Source organism: Pelophylax lessonae (assembly GCF_965119305.1).
Source record: "Pelophylax lessonae genome assembly, chromosome: 1".
Taxonomy (NCBI): domain Eukaryota; kingdom Metazoa; phylum Chordata; class Amphibia; order Anura; family Ranidae; genus Pelophylax; species Pelophylax lessonae.
Genome location: NC_138768.1, coordinates 334,575,314 through 334,599,333, shown reverse-complemented (window position 1 = coordinate 334,599,333; position 24,020 = coordinate 334,575,314). Strand labels below are relative to the sequence as shown.

Genomic DNA, 24,020 nt, shown 5'->3' with positions numbered 1-24,020 from the left:
CAAATTTTTAGCACTGATCACTTTATTAGTGTCACTAGTTTCCACAAAGTGTCAAAAGTGTCAGTGTCCAATTGTCCACCGCAATATCGCAGTCCTGCTATAAGTGGTTGATCACCGCCATTACTCGTATAAAAAAAAAACAATTCCAGTATATATTCCATAGTTTCTAGACACTATACATTTTGCGCAAACCAATCAATATATGCTTATTGGGATTTTTTTTACCAAAAATATGTAGTAGAATACATATTGGCTTAATTCTTTTAAGAAATTAGATTTTTTTTTATTGGATATGTTTAATAGCAGAAAGTATGAAATATATATTAAACCCTGATAACATCCACCTGTTACCCAAGATCACATTGTCAGTGTATTTTATTTGCATCTGTGTGTTTTAATATTAAACTGTTTTACACCACCGGAGGCTTGGCGTTTCTCTTTCCCTCCCCTCTTCTATTGCAGCACTTGGGTTCCCACCCAATTTTAAGGGCAGCTCCACTCTTGTCCAGAATGTCAGCCAGTGACTTATTGACTCAAACAATTTCTTACCTCCGGGAATACACAATTTTATACTAGCTTAGCACATCGGGATAATTGTCACATTTGCACTTTGGGTTTAATATTGTTGGTTGGATATAGACAAGGTTAGTGTTGAGTGTGCATTTTGGTTTCCATCCCTAGAATACTTCCTATGCACAGAAACTACTTGCAGAAGTCTTTGGAAGCCTGCCCAAGGACAGAACCAAAATGTGGAAGCTTCCAGATATATAGGATTATTTCCTCACCACAGATGCAAGGTTATGATATATCTGTACCATATTCTAAGGGAGTAAAAATATGCTCCTGGCTGCATGGATATATTAATACAAGGCTATCATATCAATTCTATATAATAGACCTATTTATTTTACATTGTGTGTATAGAACCCTATAGAGCCCAAAAAAATCTGCTGTTATTAGGAAAAAAACAGTAAATGTGGCATAGGGTATTTATGAAAAGACAATCTGTTGCACGCAAAATAGTCACATATTTGTCACCAATACTTTATTATACATGGTAACTTGCACAGTTTAAAACAGACCAGCAAAAATAATGTATAAGATATTTACAACCTTGCAATTGCTACCTAACTGTACACAAGGCAAAGTGATCATAATAACACAATCGTCATAATAATTGTGCACTACAGACAATATTTAGTCGACATATTACAGGAACAGAACAGTGAATGACATCACAGGTCCAGTGAAAATAAGAAATTTTACAAAACATATCAATGTACTGCAAACAACACCCTTTATTACATTAAGCATCAAATTTCATTTCAGTAGTAACTTAGCTGGAATCTGAAGTACAGATTTCTTGGGCAACTATAAGTCTTTTCAGCGTGGCAACCTCAGCAGATAAATTTGCAATACCTTGTTTTAAATACAAGCTCTCTGGCTCAGAAGCCTTGTAAACATTGTCTGTCATACCGACAATTCCAGCAGTTTTGCAAATATTTGGGATTTTATCAAGTTCCTTATGGTGCCACTGTCCTTTAATAGGCCAGTCTGGCATATTAGTCACTTGAACGGATAAAGGGGACAAAGTTGTATGTACCACATTTTCCCTACTATGGTTCTCGAGTGGAAAGTGCTTTTTTGAGGACATGTCAATTGGCAAGGGCAGTTTTTGTGTGGCATCAAGCTCACTCTCCAGTGCTTCCGCTTTGACCTGCATAGCTTTAGTCTTAATTCGCAGTTTGTGGGGCAGTGCAGAGGAATTCACTTCGGGAACTTTTATGACTGTTGTATGACCATTTTTTAGTTCAACAGGGGAATGAATGGGACCTTTAGGGACCTGCTGCTCATCCTCCCCATCAGACGTTTTTCCCACCACACCCTCATCAGTCTCTGATGTCCTTGGAGAGTTACTGGAGGAACTGTTGATTTGCAGTAGAGGGGGAGAATGGGAATAACTAGGAAATGTGCTTCTTATAAAGTTCTGATAAATAGATGGGGTGTAGGAAGGGTTTTCCTCTCTAGATTCCCGAGGAAAGGGCTCTATCTCTAAGGGTTCCTGCTTTATCCTTGAGAACTTCATTTCTGGCGTTCTGCAGCTGTTGTGAAAGGGGTTTGGTTGAATATGTTCTCCCGATGATGTCTCAGATACATCTGACAGAGAACTCTGAGGGGAGTGCTTGATTACAGAAATGCAGCTACTGGTCATGAGAGGGTGTTCATGATCTCCTGAGAAAGATGTCGCATTGGATTTGGCAGTTGCGTATTCCTGAAAATATACAGCTGTGCTGTTTGTAACCTTTTGTATCTCTTGAGCATATGATGCAGAACTTATTAAACCAAACTTAAGTTTTAAAGACAGCAGTTCAGTTTTCAGGTTAGCGTTCTCCTCTCCAAGTGCAAGGAGTTTATTTTCTAAAACCATGTCATTCAGCCTGCGTTTCTCTCGTGATCTTTTTGCAGCCTCGTTGTTTTTCCTTCTCTTCTCCCAATACATTGCATCTTTCTTTTCATCAGGAATGAATTCCCTTTTCCTACGACATGATGCCGACTTGTTTTTCCCACCAATACCTTCGTTGTACAACATATCATTGCTAGAGTCCATTGATTCAGATATATCTGTCATATTGGAATTTAACACAAGGATGTTCTCTATGCCACTCCTTGCATCTGTGCACTCCTCTTTTTTAATGGTTGGCATGTTCCTTAGCTGCATTAGCACCAGTTGGAGTCAGTCCCCGTTCACAGTTGCTGGAGAGAACGATTCCACAGCGTTTATTATAGTAAATCAACATGAAGACATCAGGTATACGAAATTCCATCTGCTATCAATGTTTCTTTCCAAGTGTTGAAGTTGTACATATATAGCCATTTTCACGAAATTATCTGTATAGGCATTTTCACCTGCAAAGAAAAACAAGAACACTTTAAAATATTAGCCAATTAAATAAAAGACAAACTGAATGAATAATCATTTAACTTATACTTAAGGGCTTTGGAAAGTCTGCCTATGAGTTGCCTAAAAGTCCCTCTTGTGAAGAAGAAGTTATGATACCACTAGAGAAGTTGGTTTGCTAGTATGACCACAAGTTCATATACTTCTGCATTTTCACAGACCATAATATGCAAGCCCTGTTTGCGGTTCATATGGAACAATGATCAGGTGCACTGATCTTGTTATAAACCCAGATATATTTAAGGTCCCTTTCACACATACGGTCCGTTTGTCATCCATCTGTTGACGGATGAAAAAACGGACATCGATGCATCTTTATGTAAAAACGGATGACAACAGATGATCGATGTACATTTTTTGGAACAGATGAATGCCCTATTTTTCCTCCGTCAAAAAAAATGTATCGGACGAAAAACGGATGTAAACGGACAAATGGTCCGTTTTTCATCCGTTTTTTGCATTGGTAGTGGATGTTAAAAAAACGGATGAAAAACGGATGAAAAAAACGGATGAAAAACGAATACATTTTGACGTGACCGAACTGATGAACTGAACGGACCGTATGTGTGAAAGGGGCCTAACTCTGACATACACGCAACATCCCATGTCTCATCTTGAAGTATGCAGAAAACAGAAGGAATCGAGACTGCGTAGAATGATTAATTGGTACTTGAGATTCAAAGAGAAATAAAAAAGTAAACTTTTGTGGAAAAAAACCCCTTGTTATGAAAACAAAACACTACAAATCATAAATGAATATCTCTTTGCAAAGAAATGATCTAGTCTAGTAGTAGGTTGGTCTATTTATGTCATGTAAATCAATAAACCAGTAGTACAAGGGTATTACTGGTTTTATACATGAAATGCAGGAAGTTTTAAAATCGAATGTGTTATGACTGCCCTTTAACACAAACTACCTTTACTACTATATTTAGTAACTTGGGATTAGCACAGTTCACGGATCAAGGTCAAAGTTAAGAATGGATGGAAATACAGGTAGATGTCAGACAACATCTGACAGTACGTGTGCAGAGTCAGGTAGCTTTTATTTTACACCACACTGTCAGCAAAATGTAAACATAACTCTTGTTAGAATAACTTAACTTGTGATTTGCTATCAGTTTTCATTATTTAGATTAACTGCAATTAGAATTTTCAATGTTCACTGATGAATAAATTATTTCACACGCACAGTCTTTCTGTATACTATTCTATATGCAGCAATTAAAAACTTTCATCATCTCATTTAATTTACACCTCCAGCGGTGAGGCAGTGTTAACAATATGTTAGGCATTACAAACTACTGCAAACCAGGAACCTAAATGATTGTAATTACATGACAAACTGGGTTCTACAGTCTGAAAAGGAATTCAATTCCCCATAGCAGCCAATCAGATTTACTTTACATCAGTTTAGCATAGTCAGCAAATTTTATGCGGATTTCCGGAAGGGATCTTTGCATATTAGCTTTTGCTTCATTAAACAATAGTGAAATCTATATGCCAACATACTGAGAATTAAAGTGGTTGTAAGGCCTAAACATTTTTTACACTAATGCATTCCTTGCATTAAGGTAAAAAATGTTTAGGTGTCAGCATCCCCCCCTCACCCCCTTTTACTTACCTGATTCCTCATTCGATCCAGCGCCATGCCCGTCTGCAGCCCTTCTCTCCCCTCACTTCCAAGTCTTGCTGGCTTTGCTGTCAATCAAAGCTAGTGACGAGGGAGCAGGACTGAGTCTCACTATCTGTGTCAATGGACGCAGCAGCGGTGCTTGGGTGCGAGCACAGGCAATACCTCCATGGGGGCACTGGACAGTGGGGAGGAGCCAAGAGCACCAGCGGGGGACTCAAAAAGAGGAGGTTTGCGGCCACTCTGTGCAATAGGCAAGTATAGCCATGTGTGTTATTTATTTATTTTTTTTTAATTTACCTTTACAATCACTTTAAACTAGACATAAATGGTTCAAATCTCGGCCGGTTCAGCAGGGTCCAGCTGAGATTCAAACCATGTATGGGCAAGCTGAATGTAGAAAACAAAACAAATAATCATCCTGTTGGATTTTACATGAGATTATTGCTAGTGGCTATTATAGCAGCTAGCATTAATCACTGTGTTCTCTGGGCGGGAGAACACAATGGGACACACTGACCATCTATGGTCGGCTTTACCGTTTGCATATTGCTCAGGTTATCCTAAAGAAAAAACAAAAGAGTGATTTCTAGCTCCAGAAAACTGTTAAGGGGATTCATGTCTGATAACTCTATTGCTGCTAATTAAAAATAACAAACTGCAATCATGTGACTTCCTTGCGCAGGCAATTCATACCACAAAAGATTAGCCAGTATGTGAAATGGATGGCTTGCCGACTACGACTCTGCTTGGCAGAAAAATGATGCTTCTGCTTTTTTGTGACTTACAATGGTTTGTTAGATTTTCAGTGAAACAAAAATAGTAAAAGAACAACTGTTCACATGAATATATTGAGCCAGCTAATGCTCACTGTGTTTTCTGCCAAGGTACACAAAGGCAGCCAACAAGGTTAGCTCTTCACTCATTTACAACGGCTCATTAATCTAATTTTATCTCTCTCCGTAGTATAAAAAAAAAACACTTGAAGTGTAAAAAACAATTTGAAAAGATAAAGTCAAGAGGCAAATAGAATGCAATGCACAAACCATCTTACACATTAACATAAATAAAGTAAATTTCTTTGTTCTTATGCTAGACACAGTTTTATCCTGCCATAGATCTGATGATCCTCTGTTGTAAATAGCAGTGCTTTGTCTACTTGTCCAATCCTTTCCCACCATAACAGGACATAATATTCAACTGATAGCATACACATAGATGGAGCACATCTATACTGTATATGAAAGGTTAGAAAGAGATCAAGACTGATAATTTCAGGTGGATAAGTACACATTTCATTTATGTACCAGTGCTGATGGTGACCTGTGTATTCATTTTGTTTATTATTGGAACATCCATGTTTATGCAACGTAAATCACCATTCTATAAAACATGGTACCCTTGTACCATATAAAGGAACTCTCATCCTAAACCCACTTAGGTCATTTACTTAACCATCATTACTGTGAAAATATATTTTAAGTAATATACAACTTTATTTGCTAAATTAGCTTATAGCAAATTACCACAAATATGTGAAAATAGGTATCACTGGGGTAAATTGTATTCTTTTCTTTTTACTCCTAAATGTCTTCCCACATAAAATTAAATCCAGTTATGTTAAAAAGAAAAATTATTTATTTCTAATGCCTCAACCTCAAACCCAAATGAGTCCAGTTAGGTTAAAATATAAATGAATTTGGAAGAAATGAAACAAGGAATATGTAAAAAGAAAGTATTCCAATAATTGTGCTGCAACATGTGTCCCAAATATAACCACTGGGCACACAAACAGGTGCTGATTCTTTCCCAACAGACGCCATGCCCACTGATTAACTAGTTTGGAATGTGGCATGGTGCCTTATTTGTATTTTGAGCAGACAACTGCCAGACTATGTCACATGTATTTCCAGCATTGAAAGATAATGTAATCTAAATATATAGTGATCTATATGTATGCAGTTTTATATAACAGATCTAGGTCTTCTATTATATACAGATAGGCTATAGTAGAGGTTATTTTATAAGAAGCGGCTCTATTCCCTTGAACTAACCTACATGTGATAGAGCCTATGTACACAAAGGTAAATGCAACCTGGAGGCTTTAACTAAACTCATAAAAGGTCATCAGTCCAGTTCCGACTGACATGCATTAAAGTGGGAGTAAACTCCCATGCATGAATTTTACCTATAGGTACTGTAAATATCTCCTAAATGTGCACAGTTTAGGAAATATTTACTGTAGATGCAGCAGGTGACGTCACCAGAGCATGCGCTCTGAAAGAAGGGCATTCCCGTTGCGTACCTTCAAAGTACTGTGCCGTAAACAGCAGCTCCTATGTGCATGCGCAGGAGTGACGTCATTGTAGCTCCGGCCACTCACACAGCCGTAGTCCGTGAAACCGGTAGGAAGAACGGAAGAAGATAGAAGCGCCTTCAGCAGTGACAGCGTACCACTGGAATGCTTTGTTCAAAGGCAAGTTTCACATAATGTACTAGTATACAATGCATACTAGCACATTGTTACATTATCTTGCAGGCTTAGAAAAAAAAGAAAAGCCAGTGGTTTACTACTGCTTTAAATAGGGAAAAATACAGAATCAAGAATAACCGTTTTACAACCATTTTATCTTTTTTCAGGATAAATTTTATGTCAATCAAGACTTAATCTACAAGCTGCTTAAGGTGATCTTTTTGTGCAGCTTTTGGTGTATTCTCGGCAACAGCTATGGAGACCATACCCAGACTGGATGATTGTGAGGCCTGCCTGGAATGTGACTTTCAGGAACTAGCCTCCAGACCTTTGTGTACTGTGTTAGTTAATCACAGTGGGCTATCCAGGTCTGGAGCTGCTGCACAGCCTCTGGTGTGACCCGGTCTCTGAAGACTTATGATTAGGCTGTGTGGGCCAAGCATAGGGAGCTACTACATTCCTTAGAACTGTGCCCATTTTTACACCAGTTTTCCATTGATCTTCACAGAAAGGGTTATTATGCTGAGCAATTAGGTTCTGTATCACTAGCTGGAGTGTTGCCCATATGCTCTGTTCGCACCTTTCTGATTGTGGTACAATCTTCCAGCCAATGATTGCCAGGAGACATGCAGTTCCACCTGTTAGTCCTTGCTGCTGCCTACCACTCCAGGCCATTTAAAACTTTCCTGCTCTTAGCAGCCAGTTTGTGAGTACCCAAGGTTTTTACCTGGTGTTCTCGTTTAAGTTATCTCTGTTAAGCAGTGGTATATGTCATATCTGAAGTGCAAGAGGAGAGAGTCCCTCTGTATTGGGTCTTTTCAGTTCACAGCCTACTATCAGGTCTGGAGCAGCCTGCAGTGCCCTCTCTCCTGTCTGGACTGACATGTTATCCCTGCTTGAGACTCTACACTCCACTATGTCTTCCTTAAGCCAAGTATACACCTCCTGAAGTTCAGCCAGATCTCTTAGATTGTAAGCTCTAACGAGCAGGGCCCCCTGATTCCTACTGTATTAAAGTGTGTTGTAGTTGTACTGACTACCCTCAAGTTGTAAAGTGCTGCATAAACTGTCAGCGGTATACAAATCCTGTATTATAATGATAATAATAATCTGTATGTAGCCTTCTCTGTTCAACAGAAGCCGGTGATTAGATCACTTTCTACATCACAGATCAGTGTGTGAAAAAAGCCAAAGAAAAGAAAACTGATGCAGCCACCACATCTCATGACTGGTAAGCTGCAATAGATTGCATTTTTGGTTTTGCGTTTAATACCACATTAAAGCGAAAAAAGAAATATGCTTACATATAGAATCTTAATGCCAGAAGAGGCGCTATTGGTATCTTCTGTCATAACTGCCTGGTAGCGGTAACATACACCTTAATATACAGCCGAGCTGCGGCCTGGCAAATCAAGTGGCAGAACAGTCAAAACCCGGAAGGAAGACAGAAGGTAGAAGGAAGGGACTAGCGCAGCACTGGAGGGGATATGGCTACTAGCTCCTGGGGCCTATTTAAAATAAACAGAGGCATTTATTTCCGCTTAATAAACTCCAAGAAACTGATTTTACGGTAGGTACAAGAATCCTATTTTTTTTTTTCTACCCTTGGCATACCCATCTGGTTCACAGACTTTGCAATTCCACTTTTTTCATGGAGGTTATTAAAAACCATAAAGCACATGAGCTCCAGCAATGAAATTCCTATTCTTGTACAAAAAAAAAAATGAGATTTACCATGAAAATCAATGATTATCATTTACTGCAGTGATTCCTCATAAAACAGATCTTAATCCTTCTTCACATGAGTCAGTGCTGCTTGTTCTTTTATTTAGTTTGTGGTAATGACAGTAAGAGCAGTTCAAACAGTATAATAGCATTTCTTTCAACAGTACTTTCATTATGTTTTATCACAAAGGCTCTAAATTACCCAGCACATAAAGTAATATGCATATATATATATATATACAAAACTGGGGCCACTTGGAAACTTTACAACAAACTTAAGCCTGATTTAAAAAAAAAATTCTTATTGGATATCGGAATAAGCCTGTTTTCAATAACCAAACAGGATTTTTTTTTTTTAACCTTCCCAACCGAAAACCAGATTTTACTAGGATCAAGATATATGTGTTATCCTGCGTTTTAAAGAGGCAGCCAAAAAGAAATACATATTTTTTATTTATCTGTCAACTTAGTTTTTTTTTTTTAATGGCCCTTAGGCCACATGTCAACTGGGCCCTTAGCCTGTGTGCAGCCAACCCTAGCATTTTAGTGTAAGCAGGAGAGACAAGTGCAGTGTGCCTCTAGCCTCTCAAAGTCTATGGAAGGCTGAAAGCTACAGCAGCTAGAAGGACTGAACGCTGTACCAAGTGGTATTCACATTTAAGGCCCTATGCGTTCAGGGATGAATGGCTGGAACACGAGTATTTTGCAATCTGGGCATTTGCACTAAATTGCTATCATGGGCCGCACACAGGTCAGACAAGAAATGTATAATTTGCTAAACATGGCTGGGCAAACCTCTTAGGCTCCTTTCACATATAGGCGATTTTCTGCTCTAAGCCTTAGCTCTAAAAATGCCCAACAAGACAAATCCCATTCATTTCAATGGCCCCGGTTTACATCTGAGGGTTCTGTCACCTTAAGAAAAAACGCCCATCGATCAAAAAAGTATATGAGCTTCTTTTTTGGCAGATTAAAGGCGTTTTACTGCTTTTCATTGGTCACTTCTCAACTCAAAATGCCTGTACAAAAAAAAAAAAAAAATAATGACATCTATATGCCTTGCCCCTGCATTGGGACTGTACTGGGAACCGCATGCCAAAATTGCTGGATCCCTTAGAGACCTAGCCACCTTTGATACAAGCAATGCACAAATAGACCTGAAAAATCTGTGTCTGACGCTATACCTCAGTCACTTACAAACATTCACTATCATTAGGCTATCCTGTGATGGTGGGACCACGTATAGCCAGACTTTATTTTATTGCAATGGTTTGTTGAATAGTTGAATAATTCACACTGGCAGTTTTTTTGTGGTTGCAGACAGAAACATTAGCTATGTTTATATATTAGACTCTTTTCTAGAATTGATCATGGACTGGACAGCTCTCTCGCTGACAAGACTAGTTGCTAGAAATCTTCTCATCACTCCTTAACTCGGAAACCTGTTCCCAACTCATCCGTTTGAGGCTTGTTTGTTTGATGCTTAACTGTGCTGTGATTAACCACTTCTAACCTGGGCCACTACTGGCACTTCGTTCCTACATGTAAAAATCTACTTTTTTTTTCTAGAAAATCACTTAGACCCCCCAAACATTATTTATATATATATATATATATATATATATATATATATATATATATATATATATATATATTTTAGCAGAGGCCCTATAGAATAAGATGATGGGTGCTGCAATTTTTTTATGCCACGATATTTGCACAGCAGTTTTTCGAAATGCTATTTTTTGGGGGAAAAAACACATTATTGAAAAAATAAAACAAAAAAAACACAATATTTACCCCAGTTTTTTGTATAAAGTGAGAGATAATGTTACCTCGAGTAAATAGATACCTAACATGTTATGTTTTAAAATTGCATCTGCCCATGGGATGGCGGCAAACTACGGTGCCTAAAATTCTCCATAGGCGTTACATAGGAGGCCTGGTGCTAGAATTATTGCTCTCACTGTAACGTTCACAATACCTCATATGTATGGTGCAATACATATGCATGCGGGAGTAACATATCCGTTCGCATTTGCGTGTAAGCTTTGGAAGATGGGGGTGCTTTAAAAAATTTTTTATTATTTATTTTATACAAAACTTTTTTTTATTTTTTTGGATTAACTTTATTGCTATCACACGGGATGAACAAAATCCCTTGTAACACCATGGGCCGTGACAGGTCCTCTTTATGGAGAGATCTGGGGTTGGTTAGACCCCAAATATCTCTTCTAGTCTCCATTGCAGCTGATCAGACACAGATAAGCCAGGTAAGCAAAGAGGCAGAACCTGAAGCAACGACACAGTTGTCGCTCCCGTTTTCTAGGGTCACAGAGAGAGAGGACCTCTCTCTCTCTCTTGTTGCGCCGATGCCACCCGCCGCATTGCTCCCATGCCCTGTGATCGGGCAGCAGAGCCTGGGAAAGGCAGCTGTGGAACCCCCTTCCGCCACCCGCAGAAATGATTGAGCCACTCTAATCACTTCTGCCTGTTAGGGAATTACCGGTTGAAAAATGTAATAAAGGCAGGTATCATCCCGGTATACCTGCCGTAAGCCAAGGACATCCATGGATGTCCTACTGGCAGCAAGTAGCCAAGGGCTGGTTCATACCAGAATTGCGGTGTGGAAAAGGTGCGTTTCCAGCATCAGGTTCAAAAGGCACTGTGTTTGTGATCTGCTGTGGGTGCCAATCTATTGTTAACTACACCCCAAACACAGATTGCAAACACAGTGCATTTGCAGCCACCAAACTGTATAGTACTGCAGTATTATGCAATTTGGTGCGGTGCGTTTTTTTAAAGTGGTTCAATACGTTTTGCAGCCCATTCAAAATTAATGAGTTGCAAAATTGCGCCGTACCGGAATGCGCAGGAATCCCATACAAATGCAGACGGCATTCCTGTGCAATTCAGGTGTGAACTAGCCTTAAGGCTGGCCATAGACAAGTCTGTTTTTTGTGTAATGCACTAGTTGAATGAGGTGGATAGGTAAATGCTTCCCGCTGTATCTTTGTATTTTAACATCGGAGAGATTTCCCTGCTATCAGAATACAACGATCAGTGCTGTAGGCTAAAGTATGCAGCGCTGATTGAGCTGAAAATTGTCAACAGTGAATCGGTAGATTGAATCTGTTCAACCACAGTGCCCATACATGGATCAATATTTGGCGGTCCCCACTGAACCAGCCGAATTCTGATCCATGTATGGCCAGCCTAAGTCAGAATATCCCTCTGTGGTATAACAAGCCCATTTAAAAGCTCTTGCTTTCTTTCTGATGTTCACTTCTGAATGGGCTAATTGTTGCAATCAATGAATGAAGAGTATAAGAATCAAGTCAATATGGCTGTTTAACTTGGATAATTCAAATCAAATACCTTCTCTTCTATCTAGTCTTAGGGCTCATTCACACCAGCTGCATTGGGGCTACACTGGCAGCTATTTTCAGCACAACCCCAATGTACAGTATAGACAAAACAAAATGCCTTGTTTCCAATTGTGTCAACTCACACCAGCTTTGCTGTAGTGTGCACTGAAACATTGCAACACCACTGCAGTGAATATAACTATATTGAAATGTTACTCCTGACATTCAAATAAAGTTCTTTAATAAAAAATAAAAAAGGGAAAACGTGTAATGAACCGAGAAAGGCACTGTATCTCCCAGCGCAAACAAGTGGCCATGCAATTAGTGTAGTTCGCATGTATGAATAAGCTATTATAGAAAGGAACAAGATACACACTACTACTACTACCCTGAATTTGTTGTTGGATAATTTGGAAGTGTTCTTGATCCCCCTAAAGTGGTTTGTAACGCCAAAACATTTTTTAAACTTTATGCATTTCCTGCATTAAGGTAAAAAAAATCCTAGCTGTTGTATCCCCCCTCACCCCCCCCCCCCCAAATACTTACCTGAGAACTATTTTGATCCAGTGCCCGCTTGCAGCGTTGCTTCCCTCTATCTCTCTTCCCAGGACATGGAGACAGCAGCGGGAGCCATTGGCACCTGCTGCTGGCAATCAAATCCTGTGTGGAGGGAGAGGAGCAGAAGGAGGGGCCGAGCCCCGCACTGTGTGTGTCACTGGACCGGCTCAGGAGTGAGCTCAAAGGTGCACCCCTTAGGAAGCGGCTTTCTATGATAGTGCACAGAAAGGAGGAGGAGACAGTGCAAGGGGGTTGGACCCCAGAAAAGGAGGTTCAGGGCTGCTCTGTGCAGTACCACTGCACAGAGCAGATAAGTATGACATTTATTATATAAAAAGAAAACTTTAAAACCTCTTTAAAGGGGGAACCTACACAGCAAATCAGTTGTTAATTGTTACAGGCAATATTTAAACTTGGAGCTTATATCATTCAGGCTGTATATGGCAATTCTTACGGTTTTAATTGTCAAATGACTTTTAGCTTTGACATTACACTATGAAAATTTTTAGAACTACTTCAAAGTAAACATTAAGTTTGGAATTGGCAGTTATTTAAAAGTAACTAGAGCAACTAAGTAATTGTTATGTAATGAAGAAGGTAAAATCTGTGTTTTGTTTAGTTTAATAAAATGGGTTTCTTTATTATATCTTATTGCAGTTTACTTACATGGAGTGATGGCAGTCAATTCGATAACTTGCAGTGTTTTTTTCATGTCACTGAGTGCATAAACAACCTCAAACTTTTTTTTGAGGTTTTTGTGGTGAGGTACTGTAATACATCAGGATGTTTCTAAGTTGTTTCTAACCTTATAGACTGTACTGTGCTGGATACCTTCATTGTATGGATTCGGAAACAATGATACGTCTTTAATAGCTATAATACAGCTAACCACAAATGAAACAACTAGCACATAGAGAAGAGAAATAGTGTATACCAAATGGCAAAGTAACACATTGATTTGTGAGTAAATGCTGTGTAGTGGGGGCCTTTAACTAATTACACTCTTATACGTGACACACATTTATGAGGTTTTAGTCATACTTAGTGTTTTAGGGGTTTTACCTTGGTGATTTGGGGGCATAGTTGACTTTTTTCTGTGCATTATGCCTCGTACACACGCAACGATTGTTGGCCGTGAATTTTCGGCCAACGTCCGATCGGCCGATTTTCGGCTTGTTAGTATGATGCTTCCGACAACCGACTTTGACTTTTCGGCCGAACAAAATCTGGTGTGCATGCTATAAAATTTGTGTTGGCCGTCAACAGAACGGCCGATTTTCCGTCAGTCAGTACAGATTTCGGCAGACAAAAATCAGATGAGCAAGACTGGGCTTTCTCAGAGAAGAAAAAACACACGGAAAGTTAACCAGCACATGACATCACTTCTGAAGTTGGTTTTTGTTGGCCGAGAAAATTCGTGTGCAGTCTAGAGCACATTTCAACCAACACAACAACACTGGACAAAAGACGGCCCATAATCGTTGCGTGTGTATGAGGCTTTAGGCAATATGTGTTTATTAAGAACATCTAGGGGTTGATTTACTAAAACTGGAGAGTGAAAAATCTGGTGCAGCTCTGCATAGAAGCCAATCACCAACAAGCTGAAGTTAGAATCTGACTGGCTACCATGCACAGCTCCACCAGATTTTGATCTCTCCAGTTTTAGTATATCGATCATGTTACAGAAATGTTGTAAGAATTATTTTTTCCAATTATTTGAATGCGACAGGTCCAGGTATTTGGTGGCTTGTGGGCCATGTTACAGCAATGTCTATTTAATGAAATGAAAAGATTTCCCCATTTGCTGTTATTCCCCTATGTTGGGGTTCAGTCACATAAAGTTACATATTACCCATTGTGATATGAAAGTGTACATGTATGTACAGAAGGGGGAAATCTTTAGGTTGCCAGATTGTTATTTTACAAAACTGATGGACATTAAATCCTGAAATCAGCAGGATCTGTAGGAAAGTGGTATGTCTGTGGGCACCTGGAGATTTCAGAGAATTCCCCTCCTACCCTTTCCAATAAGCACTGGGTGTATAGTGGAAGTCTATAACTTCAGTTTGATTTTTCAGTAGATAGATATTATTTTCCAAGATAACACTGGCACGTAGGGGGTATGAAATTATTCATTATGATTCTGCAAAAAAAAAACTGTCTAGCAGTTGGAACATGAAGAGATGCTACCTAGTATCCTAACAGCCACCTGCCTTCTAATGCCTTTGACACTTGCATAGGTTTAATCAGTTTGAGCTTATGCACAGAGGCCTAATAAAATACTGATATCTATTTTTGCTTGCATTGGTCGGTAAAGTCCTTCTGTTTACTCGTGTTTAGTCACCTAAACATCTATGAAAATTCTTCTTCCATTCCTGTAGCTCAGTCTTCAGTCCCAGCATGTACACACGTACATGGGTTTTCTTGTGTACATGCGTAAATTACCCATAAATATAAACCACAGACACAGATTTTTCTACTTTGATTGTAAGCAGCGCGCATTTCAGCGATTACTGAGCACAACACAGCAGTGAGCATCGGCCTATAATCTACAATACAGCTGTATTTAGTCATTTTAAAACACTATACACTGTATGGAATGTAATTGTTTTACCTCTGTGAGCATGAGCTCTTAAAAATAAAAGAAAAAGAGGATTTACATGTTAATCTGAATAAAAAGGGAGCTGTACAAAACAAGGCACTAATTACCTTTCAATCAAATCTACCAGTAAGTCATAATGACAGAATTTATAGCAAAATAAGATGGACAACAGTCAAGTAGGGGTTTCTCTCCAAAAACCAAGGCACTACGAGCTGGGTGATTGGGTTCTTTTGGTACTCCAACCACAGATCTACCTCCCCACCCTGGTGGCTGGCTCCACTACTTCCAAGGGATTTTGCCAGCCACTCTAGCAAAAAGGATCCATCTTTAGGTACCTCTTGTTCTTCAAATCTCTGTGTCTCCAATCTCAAGCCCCTACCCAACTTTATGCAATCCTCCTGGAAGCAGACATTCACTACCAGCCTCATTACATTTTTGCCTGAGAAACAGACCTGAGCCATCATATCACTGGAGACATCCTCCACAAAATATTTACCCTGATACACAAGCTCAGTATCGTGCCCCTGGCTCAGGAGAAAAACTTCAAAACCAATACCCCTCCTTCATACATATAATATTCCCTTCTGCCTTGGACCAGTGCTGGAACTGCAAAAAAGAGGAACCATGCAATGTGCTCATGCCCCTTGATCCAAGCACTCTGGTTACAAATCTTCACTACATATGAGAGAGTAACAAGCTTCAAACTACTATTGATATCAGAAATCGCACTGTTGAGTGCGTCTATGGGCTGCCTTTGTCAAGTCCATCTAAAATCTGCTAGCTTAACACTACCATCCCCCTAGACCAGGGATCCTCAAACTACGTCCCTCCAGCGGTTGCAGAACTACACGTCCCATGAGGCATTGTAAAACCGACATTCACAGACATGACTAGGCATGATGGGAATTGTAGTTCCTGAACAACTGGAGGGCCATAGTTTGAAGACCCCTGCCCTAGACTGACAATGCTGTCAGCTTTACTACTTCATCCAGAATGCAGACACCTAAAGTAGACCACAGATGATGCAATTTTCTTTCCTGCAACCAGGGGCGCAAGGAGTCATCCCTTCAAAGAGAGCACTATGATTACTGCTAGTGGCTAGGACCACTGGCAATAATTGTATTCTACAAATTTGAGATGCTGGTTGTACACAAGTCATTTGATGGATTGACTTGGGTACAATCAGCCTGCCCATACACGGTTTGAATTTCGGCTGGTTCCTGCTGAACTGGCCAAGATTCGAACCGTCTATGGCCGGCTTAAGACAGGAAGTGTGTTACAGGCAAGGTCACCAGGTGAAATAAAGGAAAAGAAGCCTAAAACTCCCCCTACCCACTTTTCTGTTCTTTGTTTCTTATGGTATCTCTTCTGAAACATAGGGTGATCTAAATGCCCACAACTGACACCTTCTACCACAGCAGCTCATATCACACTCTGTCCATCAAACAGACTTTTGTGTAAAGCCTAATGTTGTTATGATTGCAGATTTTATGTCCATCGTCGTGTCCCACTGTACATTCTAACATTCCATATGATGACTTTCTGCTGAAAATACCTTTAGTATTTAAAACAAAAAAATGGACAACAGAACATTATTAATGCAGGTCTTAGGAAGCTCATTATCAGATTTTTTTTATAACTGGCCACACCATAAACCTGACATGGCACCAACAGCCAGAGGATGAGTTAACCAACTTGATAGTCTGCTTTATAATTATTAGGTAATACTGTTATAATGGTAGATATGAGTTTTATGCTACCTGCCTTTCACACAGGGTGGAGTCTTAGGTTGTAGGACACGTTGTTGTCTTAATTACCAACAATTCCATGTTTTATCCATGGAGTTTTTTATATTTTATTTTATTGATGACCTACAAAAAACAACCTCTGTTGTGAATATCTGGAAATGTATTATTATGAGAAAGGAGAAAACACAGCTCAAAGTTGCCCAACACTTGCTAGTGATTGTCACCATAGATGCCATGTTTTCAAATATACACAATTCCAGTTATCTGATATTTTGTTTACACCTTGAATGAAGATCTGTTAAGTAAGTAGAAGCTAATGCTGGCCATACACGCACAGAATTTCGGCCGTTTGCAGACTGAACAATTATTCGTCAGTCGAAAGCGAATTGCCCACTAACTTACAGAATAAACTCTTTTACATAATCGTTTTCAGGATCATAATGATCGTTCGATAACATGCACAATAGGAGTCAGAATATTATTTTTGTTTCAATTTTAACATACACGTAACAACTTTTGCAGAAACAATAAAAGTTTTCGCTATGGATCCATCGACATTAGCCGGGCACACGATCAAAATCGTCTGTAAACTTGTGTTGACTAACGGCCCGATTTTCGAACGATCTTTCCTAAAACGACCATTTTCGGCCGAAATTCTGTGCGTGTATGGCCACCTTAAGATAAGCTATTTTTTATTATGGAAGTTACATGCTATCATATATTATTGGTACCACTTATAATAGAAATCTATGAATGAATGAACTACAAGTCCCGTCTTCCCCCAAAGCAGACCGACTTGTATTTCTCAATGAAACACAAATGCATGATCCACTGTTTGCTGTTGCAATGCTTTGCAAGGAAAAATAAATAAATGCACATTTTTTTTTTTTTTGCTGTAAATATATGTGCATTTATTCTTTTTTTTCCAAAAAGATGGGGTTAGCTTTTAACCAATCAATCAATCACTGAAAGGTAAAATACATGCATCAGGGAGGTACACCTGCCGTGAATGTTTGGTGAATATCACAATCACTGCTGTACACATACAGTTATATTTTTTCACATAGCATATTTTAGATGTGTGGTTTGTTTTAATAAATAATATAAATAGCTGTTATTTAAAATAAAACAAAACTAGAAATTGATTATAACTTGGTTGTAGCCCTGTCCACTGGTCAATTAAAGTGGTATTTAACCCCAAACTAAAAATATAATATATTGCAGCTTACTAATAGTTAGAAGTGGTGGCTGCATCAGTTTTCTTTTCTTTGGCTTTTTCCTTAGTTTTCACCTGCCCAGTAACACACCTCCGGTATTAGTGAGACATCACTCTGGAGGAATAACCACGGGAGGCACAGCAGACAGCACCATTGTCAGTCTGCAGGGAGGGTAGTGTTAAATGTATTAGCAGATTTAAAACCACAATGAAATTCTCAAACTCCAGCTGACACTTAATAATCAATTACAGCAAACTTTTTTTTTTGGGATAAAGGTTTTACATAAATTAATTAAAGCTAATCATTTTATTTAACCCTGCCAGAGTTAGGTAGTTTCTGTCATCCATGTAAACTTATATATTCTGCTGGAAAGCTTGTTCTTTTGAAAAACAACAGACTTGCTGGCTGTTTCACCAAATGAAAATAGAAGCACAAAAGCCTAAAAAAGGAAACTAATGCAGCCATTACATCTAAGAATTAGTAATCCACAATGTAATAAATGTTTAATTTTGGGTTTCATACTGCTTTAAGCTGTATGACATTACCATCTGGAAATGTATTCCATTGTAGCAGGCCTGTAGAAAAGTGTGCTGACATATATAGAGTTATGATATAGTACCACAATCTGCAATTCTATATTGTGAAATATCATAATGCACATGATCAAGTCATTATTCATCATAGTGTGTGGCATTTTACTTCTTTCTATAATTTGGGTCACATCTATGTCTCTGATATTTGTAGCACAGATTGCCTCAACAGGATGTTTTTTTTCTTGTAATAGTCATCTGTAGTCAATTTTCAGTAAAGGCTAGATCACTATACTTACACTCAACTGATCCCATCTTTTACCACTTGTGGCCTAAACACCATGAAAAGGTGATGTATAATCAGAAAACATGAAATGAAAGGACAGTGCAGAATATCTATCCGTGCAGCAAAGATTAACCTGAAGCTAATGTTTTTGGGACTCTACAAACAATGCACGGCAATGGTTTGAACATAGATCCAAAACACCACTTACTACTGGTAAATGCAGTGGAACAGTAGCCATGTGCAATAAAACAAGTGTTACATTCACAGCAGGAAACTATTTTAACAGGGAAAACTATATCTTATGAGAATGTAAATTAAAAAAATAAGTGTCGTTTATAATGGAAGTAACTAATAAGGCATGTACGATCATTCTTTCTCAGATCATTTATGGTGTACTTGCAGGACACCTTCGCATGTGACCCCTGTCACATGCCTGATGAAGGGGTCCTACGAGGCTCTGAAATGTTGCTTTTGCTGTAACAGTTTGATTTCTGAACCAATTCTGGAGATCCATGGTGTGCTGGTGACGTTCCCTCTGGGAAGGTTTGCACTCACACTGGAGTGAACCTACCTGGACCACAAATTAAATGTTTCCAGGACCACCTCTTCTAAGTGACCCTGGGCACGGTAAACCTACACCATTCCCGGGCATGGTTCTGAGTACTCACTATACGCAACCAGTCCATTCCCAGGCATGATTAAGAGCCCATTCACATTAGCGCGACTTGCCAGCCTGACAAGTCGCGGTAGGTCGCGGTCCATTGAGTAGTACAGGACCCGTTCTAATAGGAGCGACACAAGTCGCTCCGACTTAGAAAAAGGGTCCTGTACTACTTCGGGGCGACCTCGGAGCGACTTGCATAGATTTCCATTATGTGAAGTCTCTGCAAGTCGCGCCAAAGTCGCGGTGCACGCGACTTCACAGGTCGCCCCCGAAGTCGTGTCGCCTCAATGTGAATGGGCTCTTAAACTGCCAGTGGGAGTACACCTCAAAAGATAGTTGCGAGTACATTATCATTTTAGATATCAAATGAAAATTAAAAAGAATTTGCACATTCAATACACAGTATAATCCAGTTTTAGAAAAAAATATTATATCCATAATGTCTAGAAACCCATACCATAGGTGCCATGCACTCAGAATAATTTAAACATTCTAGCTTTAAGGAACTGTTATTTTTATTTTCTCTTTGCATTTAAATAGCAATAACCTAACATTTTGTCATCAATAACGACTTTAAATTGTTGCTTTTATGGCAATATTTTGTAAATTAGTTGATAGGTTCACAAGGGCAATTTGTGACTTTTACACCCTGTTAGTAATAGGTCTAGATTATGTAACAATATGTGTAACTTGTGCTGTGAGCAAATATAATTGACCCCTACCCTTGGAGGTACTTGGGTAAGCGGATCCTACGCAGGTGTGCTAAGAACGCAAATAGGCATTGTGTAGCTGGATCTCTGTTACAACTAATCGTAAGGTTAACTGAATATAAAACCTTGCACTTTTTCCTTCACAAATAGAAAAGAGCTTTTTCCAGACACAGACTGTCAGTAAAATTGGTAAGGAAAGCCTGGCAACAAATTTATCTTGGCAGCATGAATAGTTAGACTGACTTGAGAAAAAACTGTAATAGTTCTTGAATTAAAACCAGTTCTGCCACCGAGGAAGGAAATTCTGTTTTCCTTGTACATCTGAATGTCTTTTAATCAATTGTTGATAAAGAATTTTATTTATTTATTTTTAAATTTGTGTTAACATTAAGCGGATAAATATTACGCTCTTTGTGAATCAAAACTTTAAACAACTTGGTGCAGCATGACGACAATTCATAGGGATATGAATAGTCCAACAATTGGGGCTCATGCACAATGCAGCTCAAAGAAGCCTCTCCTACGGGCTTTTGAGCTCTCGTTTTTTCTGCCTGGAAACTCCCCTCTATGTTAGCTAATGTGCCCATGCACACTATGGCCTTTTCAGGAGTTTACAGGCAGAACCCCCCCAAACTCGCGTTATTGAGAGGAGCTTTCAAACAGAAAAGATACCTAAGTACCCAAAAACGTGCAAAAACACCCGAATGAGCATGAAAAAGCTCAAAGAAGCTTGAAAACACACAAAAAAATAAGAAAAATTAACTGAGGGGAGGGTTTGTGAAAATAAAATGCTTATGCTCAAAAAACTCAAAAATTTGCAAAAGAGCCCAAAAAAGTAAGAGCTTCTTCAAGAGCTCAAAGGCAGCTTTTATTTTTTAGCTGCAGTTTGCATGAGCGTTTAGAGTCCTTTTCCTTCAGGTGTTCCTTTAGTCCGTTTTTGAACTGTGATTACATTAACCAAAAATGAACTGCGTTGTATCCCTAGGGGTGCAGGGATGTAAGAGGATGTGCATTCTGCCATACCCACCCACATCCGTGTCTATTCAAGTTCATGGGACCAAACACAATAAACTTGCATCCAGGTCTGCTTTTACCGGCCTGAACGGAAGTGGACAGATAAAGGCCAATCACACATATAAGGATTGCACGGGTCCCTTATATTGGAAAAGATATGTTTCTGCTCCGATCCAACACAGCAAGGAATCAGTCTAGGTTCCTCTGCTGAGACAGAATGGAGAACAACCTTGTGAAGGGGGGCTACATAATTTAGAGTGTTATTACCATTTTTAGATTTTGCATAGGCATGTAGATCGAATAAATAATGACTTTTTTCTCTATGAGTGCCTGCACTGCTCATCAAATCATGTGATGTTTGTGTGATGCGAATTCAGCTATACAAATTGTATGTCTAAATGCGCATCGCATTCGGGCCAAAGTCGTGCAGGACCCTTTTTTTGGTCTGCACCAGAATCGGATGGCATGGGTGTTCACACCCAAGCCATCCAATTCCTGTCCGAATTGACAGTTTGCACTGCGATATATGAACTAATCTGGGGGTGTCATTAACTTTGGATTGACACTCCCAGCAGTTCACATATGGCAGTGTGAACTGCCTGCGAGTCGGGTGCGATGCGGGAAACCGTAGTGGATTTGCAGGTTTCCTGCATTGCACCAATGTGAACTGGCACTGAAGGTTAAAGACCATAAATGTAGCCAGCTGCAAGCATCAATTAGGCTTATTTTTTTACGTGTTTCATATATTCAGGGCTGTTCTTTTTGCCTCCTAGCAAATATTCAGACACAAACCTGCAGTAGAATTGACAGTTGGAGAATAAACATCTGAATCTAATTGGTTACTATGGTGCAATGCAGACTCTTATGCCCCGTACACACGTGCAGATTACCTGCAGACTTTTGTCTGCAGACTTACCTTTTCTATGTAGTGCAAGGGCCTGCCGGATTGCATACAAATTGAAAGTGTTTAGGTTTGACTTCATATTATATGGTTTTGGTAAGTCTGCAGACAAAAGTCTGCAGATAATCTGCACGTGTGTATGGGGCATAAGCATGTTGATAAAAAAGGTAATTTACTCTTAAAGTAGAACTGTAACAGATCACAATTGGATGCAGCCAGCTTTTGCATCTATCACTCCATCTGGTCCAACAAATATCACTGTGATGTTAGATACGCAAGGCTGAATTCACAAAGCTTTAACACGAGGATAAGATCTTTAGTTTAGCCATGTGACTGTCATATTTAAATGTCATTAGCCTCAGTTGAAGATCACTGCCACATTTTGAAAAGAAAGAATCCTTATCCGGGTGTGTTAGCTTTGTGAATTGATCCGATATCACTTCATGTCCTGGTGAAGTAACTACTTTTGGATTAGGGACTGAATATCAATCAGAGCCACAAACTGTTCTCTTCTGTTGTGCACATATGGATTATTTTTAAAAGCTTTAAACCTTTAACCACTTTACCTCCGGAAGGTTTTACCCCCTTCCTGACCAGGCCATTTTTTGCTAAACGGCACTGCATTACTTTAACTGGCAATTGCGCGGTCGTGCGACACTGTACCCAAATAAAATGTATGTTCTTTTTTCCCCCACAAATAGAGCTTTCTTTTGGTGGTATTTAATCACCTCTGCGGTTTTTATTTGTTTCGCTACAAAGAACGACCAACAATTTTGAAAAAAAAAAAAAACAATAATTTTTTACTTTCAGCTCTAAAACACATCCAATAAAAAAAAAAATGGGAAAAAATCTAAAATTTCTAAATCAATTTAGGCCAATATAAATTCTGCTACATATTTTTGATAAAATAAAATCCCAGTAAGGGCTCTTTCACACGGGCGTTCCGATCAGATCCGCATGTCAGTTTTTTAGGCGGATCGGATGCCCCATTCAGCCCTATGGAGCAGCAGATGTCAGCGGAGACATGCCCACTGACACCCGCTGCCATCCGCATCCGATCCTGTCCGTGAAATCCAGACGGATGGAAACCCTATTTTCCATCCGTCCTGGGGATCGGATCAGATGGGATCGGATGAGAGCGGACAGGCGGTCCGCTCTCATCTGATTCCCCATAGAGAGCAGCGGGGCTCTGACACCTCCCTCTCCGCACACAGTGCGAAGACCGAGCTGTCATCCGCCGGCTCAGTGGGGATCGGCGGATCGATCCCCGCTGAGCAGAGCACGGTCCGCAACGGAAAGCGGACTGTGTGAAAGAGACCTAAGAGTATAATTGGTTTGCGCAAAAGTTATACCGTCTAAAAACTATGGGGTATTTCTATTTTTTACTAGTAAAGGCAGCAATGAGCAACTTAAAGCTGGACTGCAATATTGCGGCGGATAAATCAGACACCTGACCCTTTTTGGGGACCAGTGACATTATTACAGTGATCAGTGCTAACAATATGCGCTGTCACTGTACTAATGACACTGGCAGGGAAGGGGTTAAAATCAGGGGTGATCGTGTAGTGGGGGAGGTGCTTTTACTAGTGGAAGGCATGGATTGGTGTTCTGCTTTACAGAAACACAGAATCC

General features: G+C 39.5%; 1 protein-coding gene across 1 annotated transcript in view; it reads right to left on the bottom strand.

Annotated features, from left to right (window-relative positions):
- Window positions 1-1,021: 1,021 nt before the first annotated feature.
- NFIL3 (nuclear factor, interleukin 3 regulated) overlaps window positions 1,022-24,020 on the bottom strand; it is a 31,414-nt gene continuing 8,415 nt past the window's right edge. Inside the window, exon 2 of the mRNA XM_082243132.1 lies at window positions 1,022-2,907. Within this exon, the coding sequence (XP_082099258.1) occupies window positions 1,337-2,719 (1,383 nt within the window). The 5' untranslated portion in view covers window positions 2,720-2,907 and the 3' untranslated portion in view covers window positions 1,022-1,336. The remainder of the gene's footprint in view (window positions 2,908-24,020) is intronic.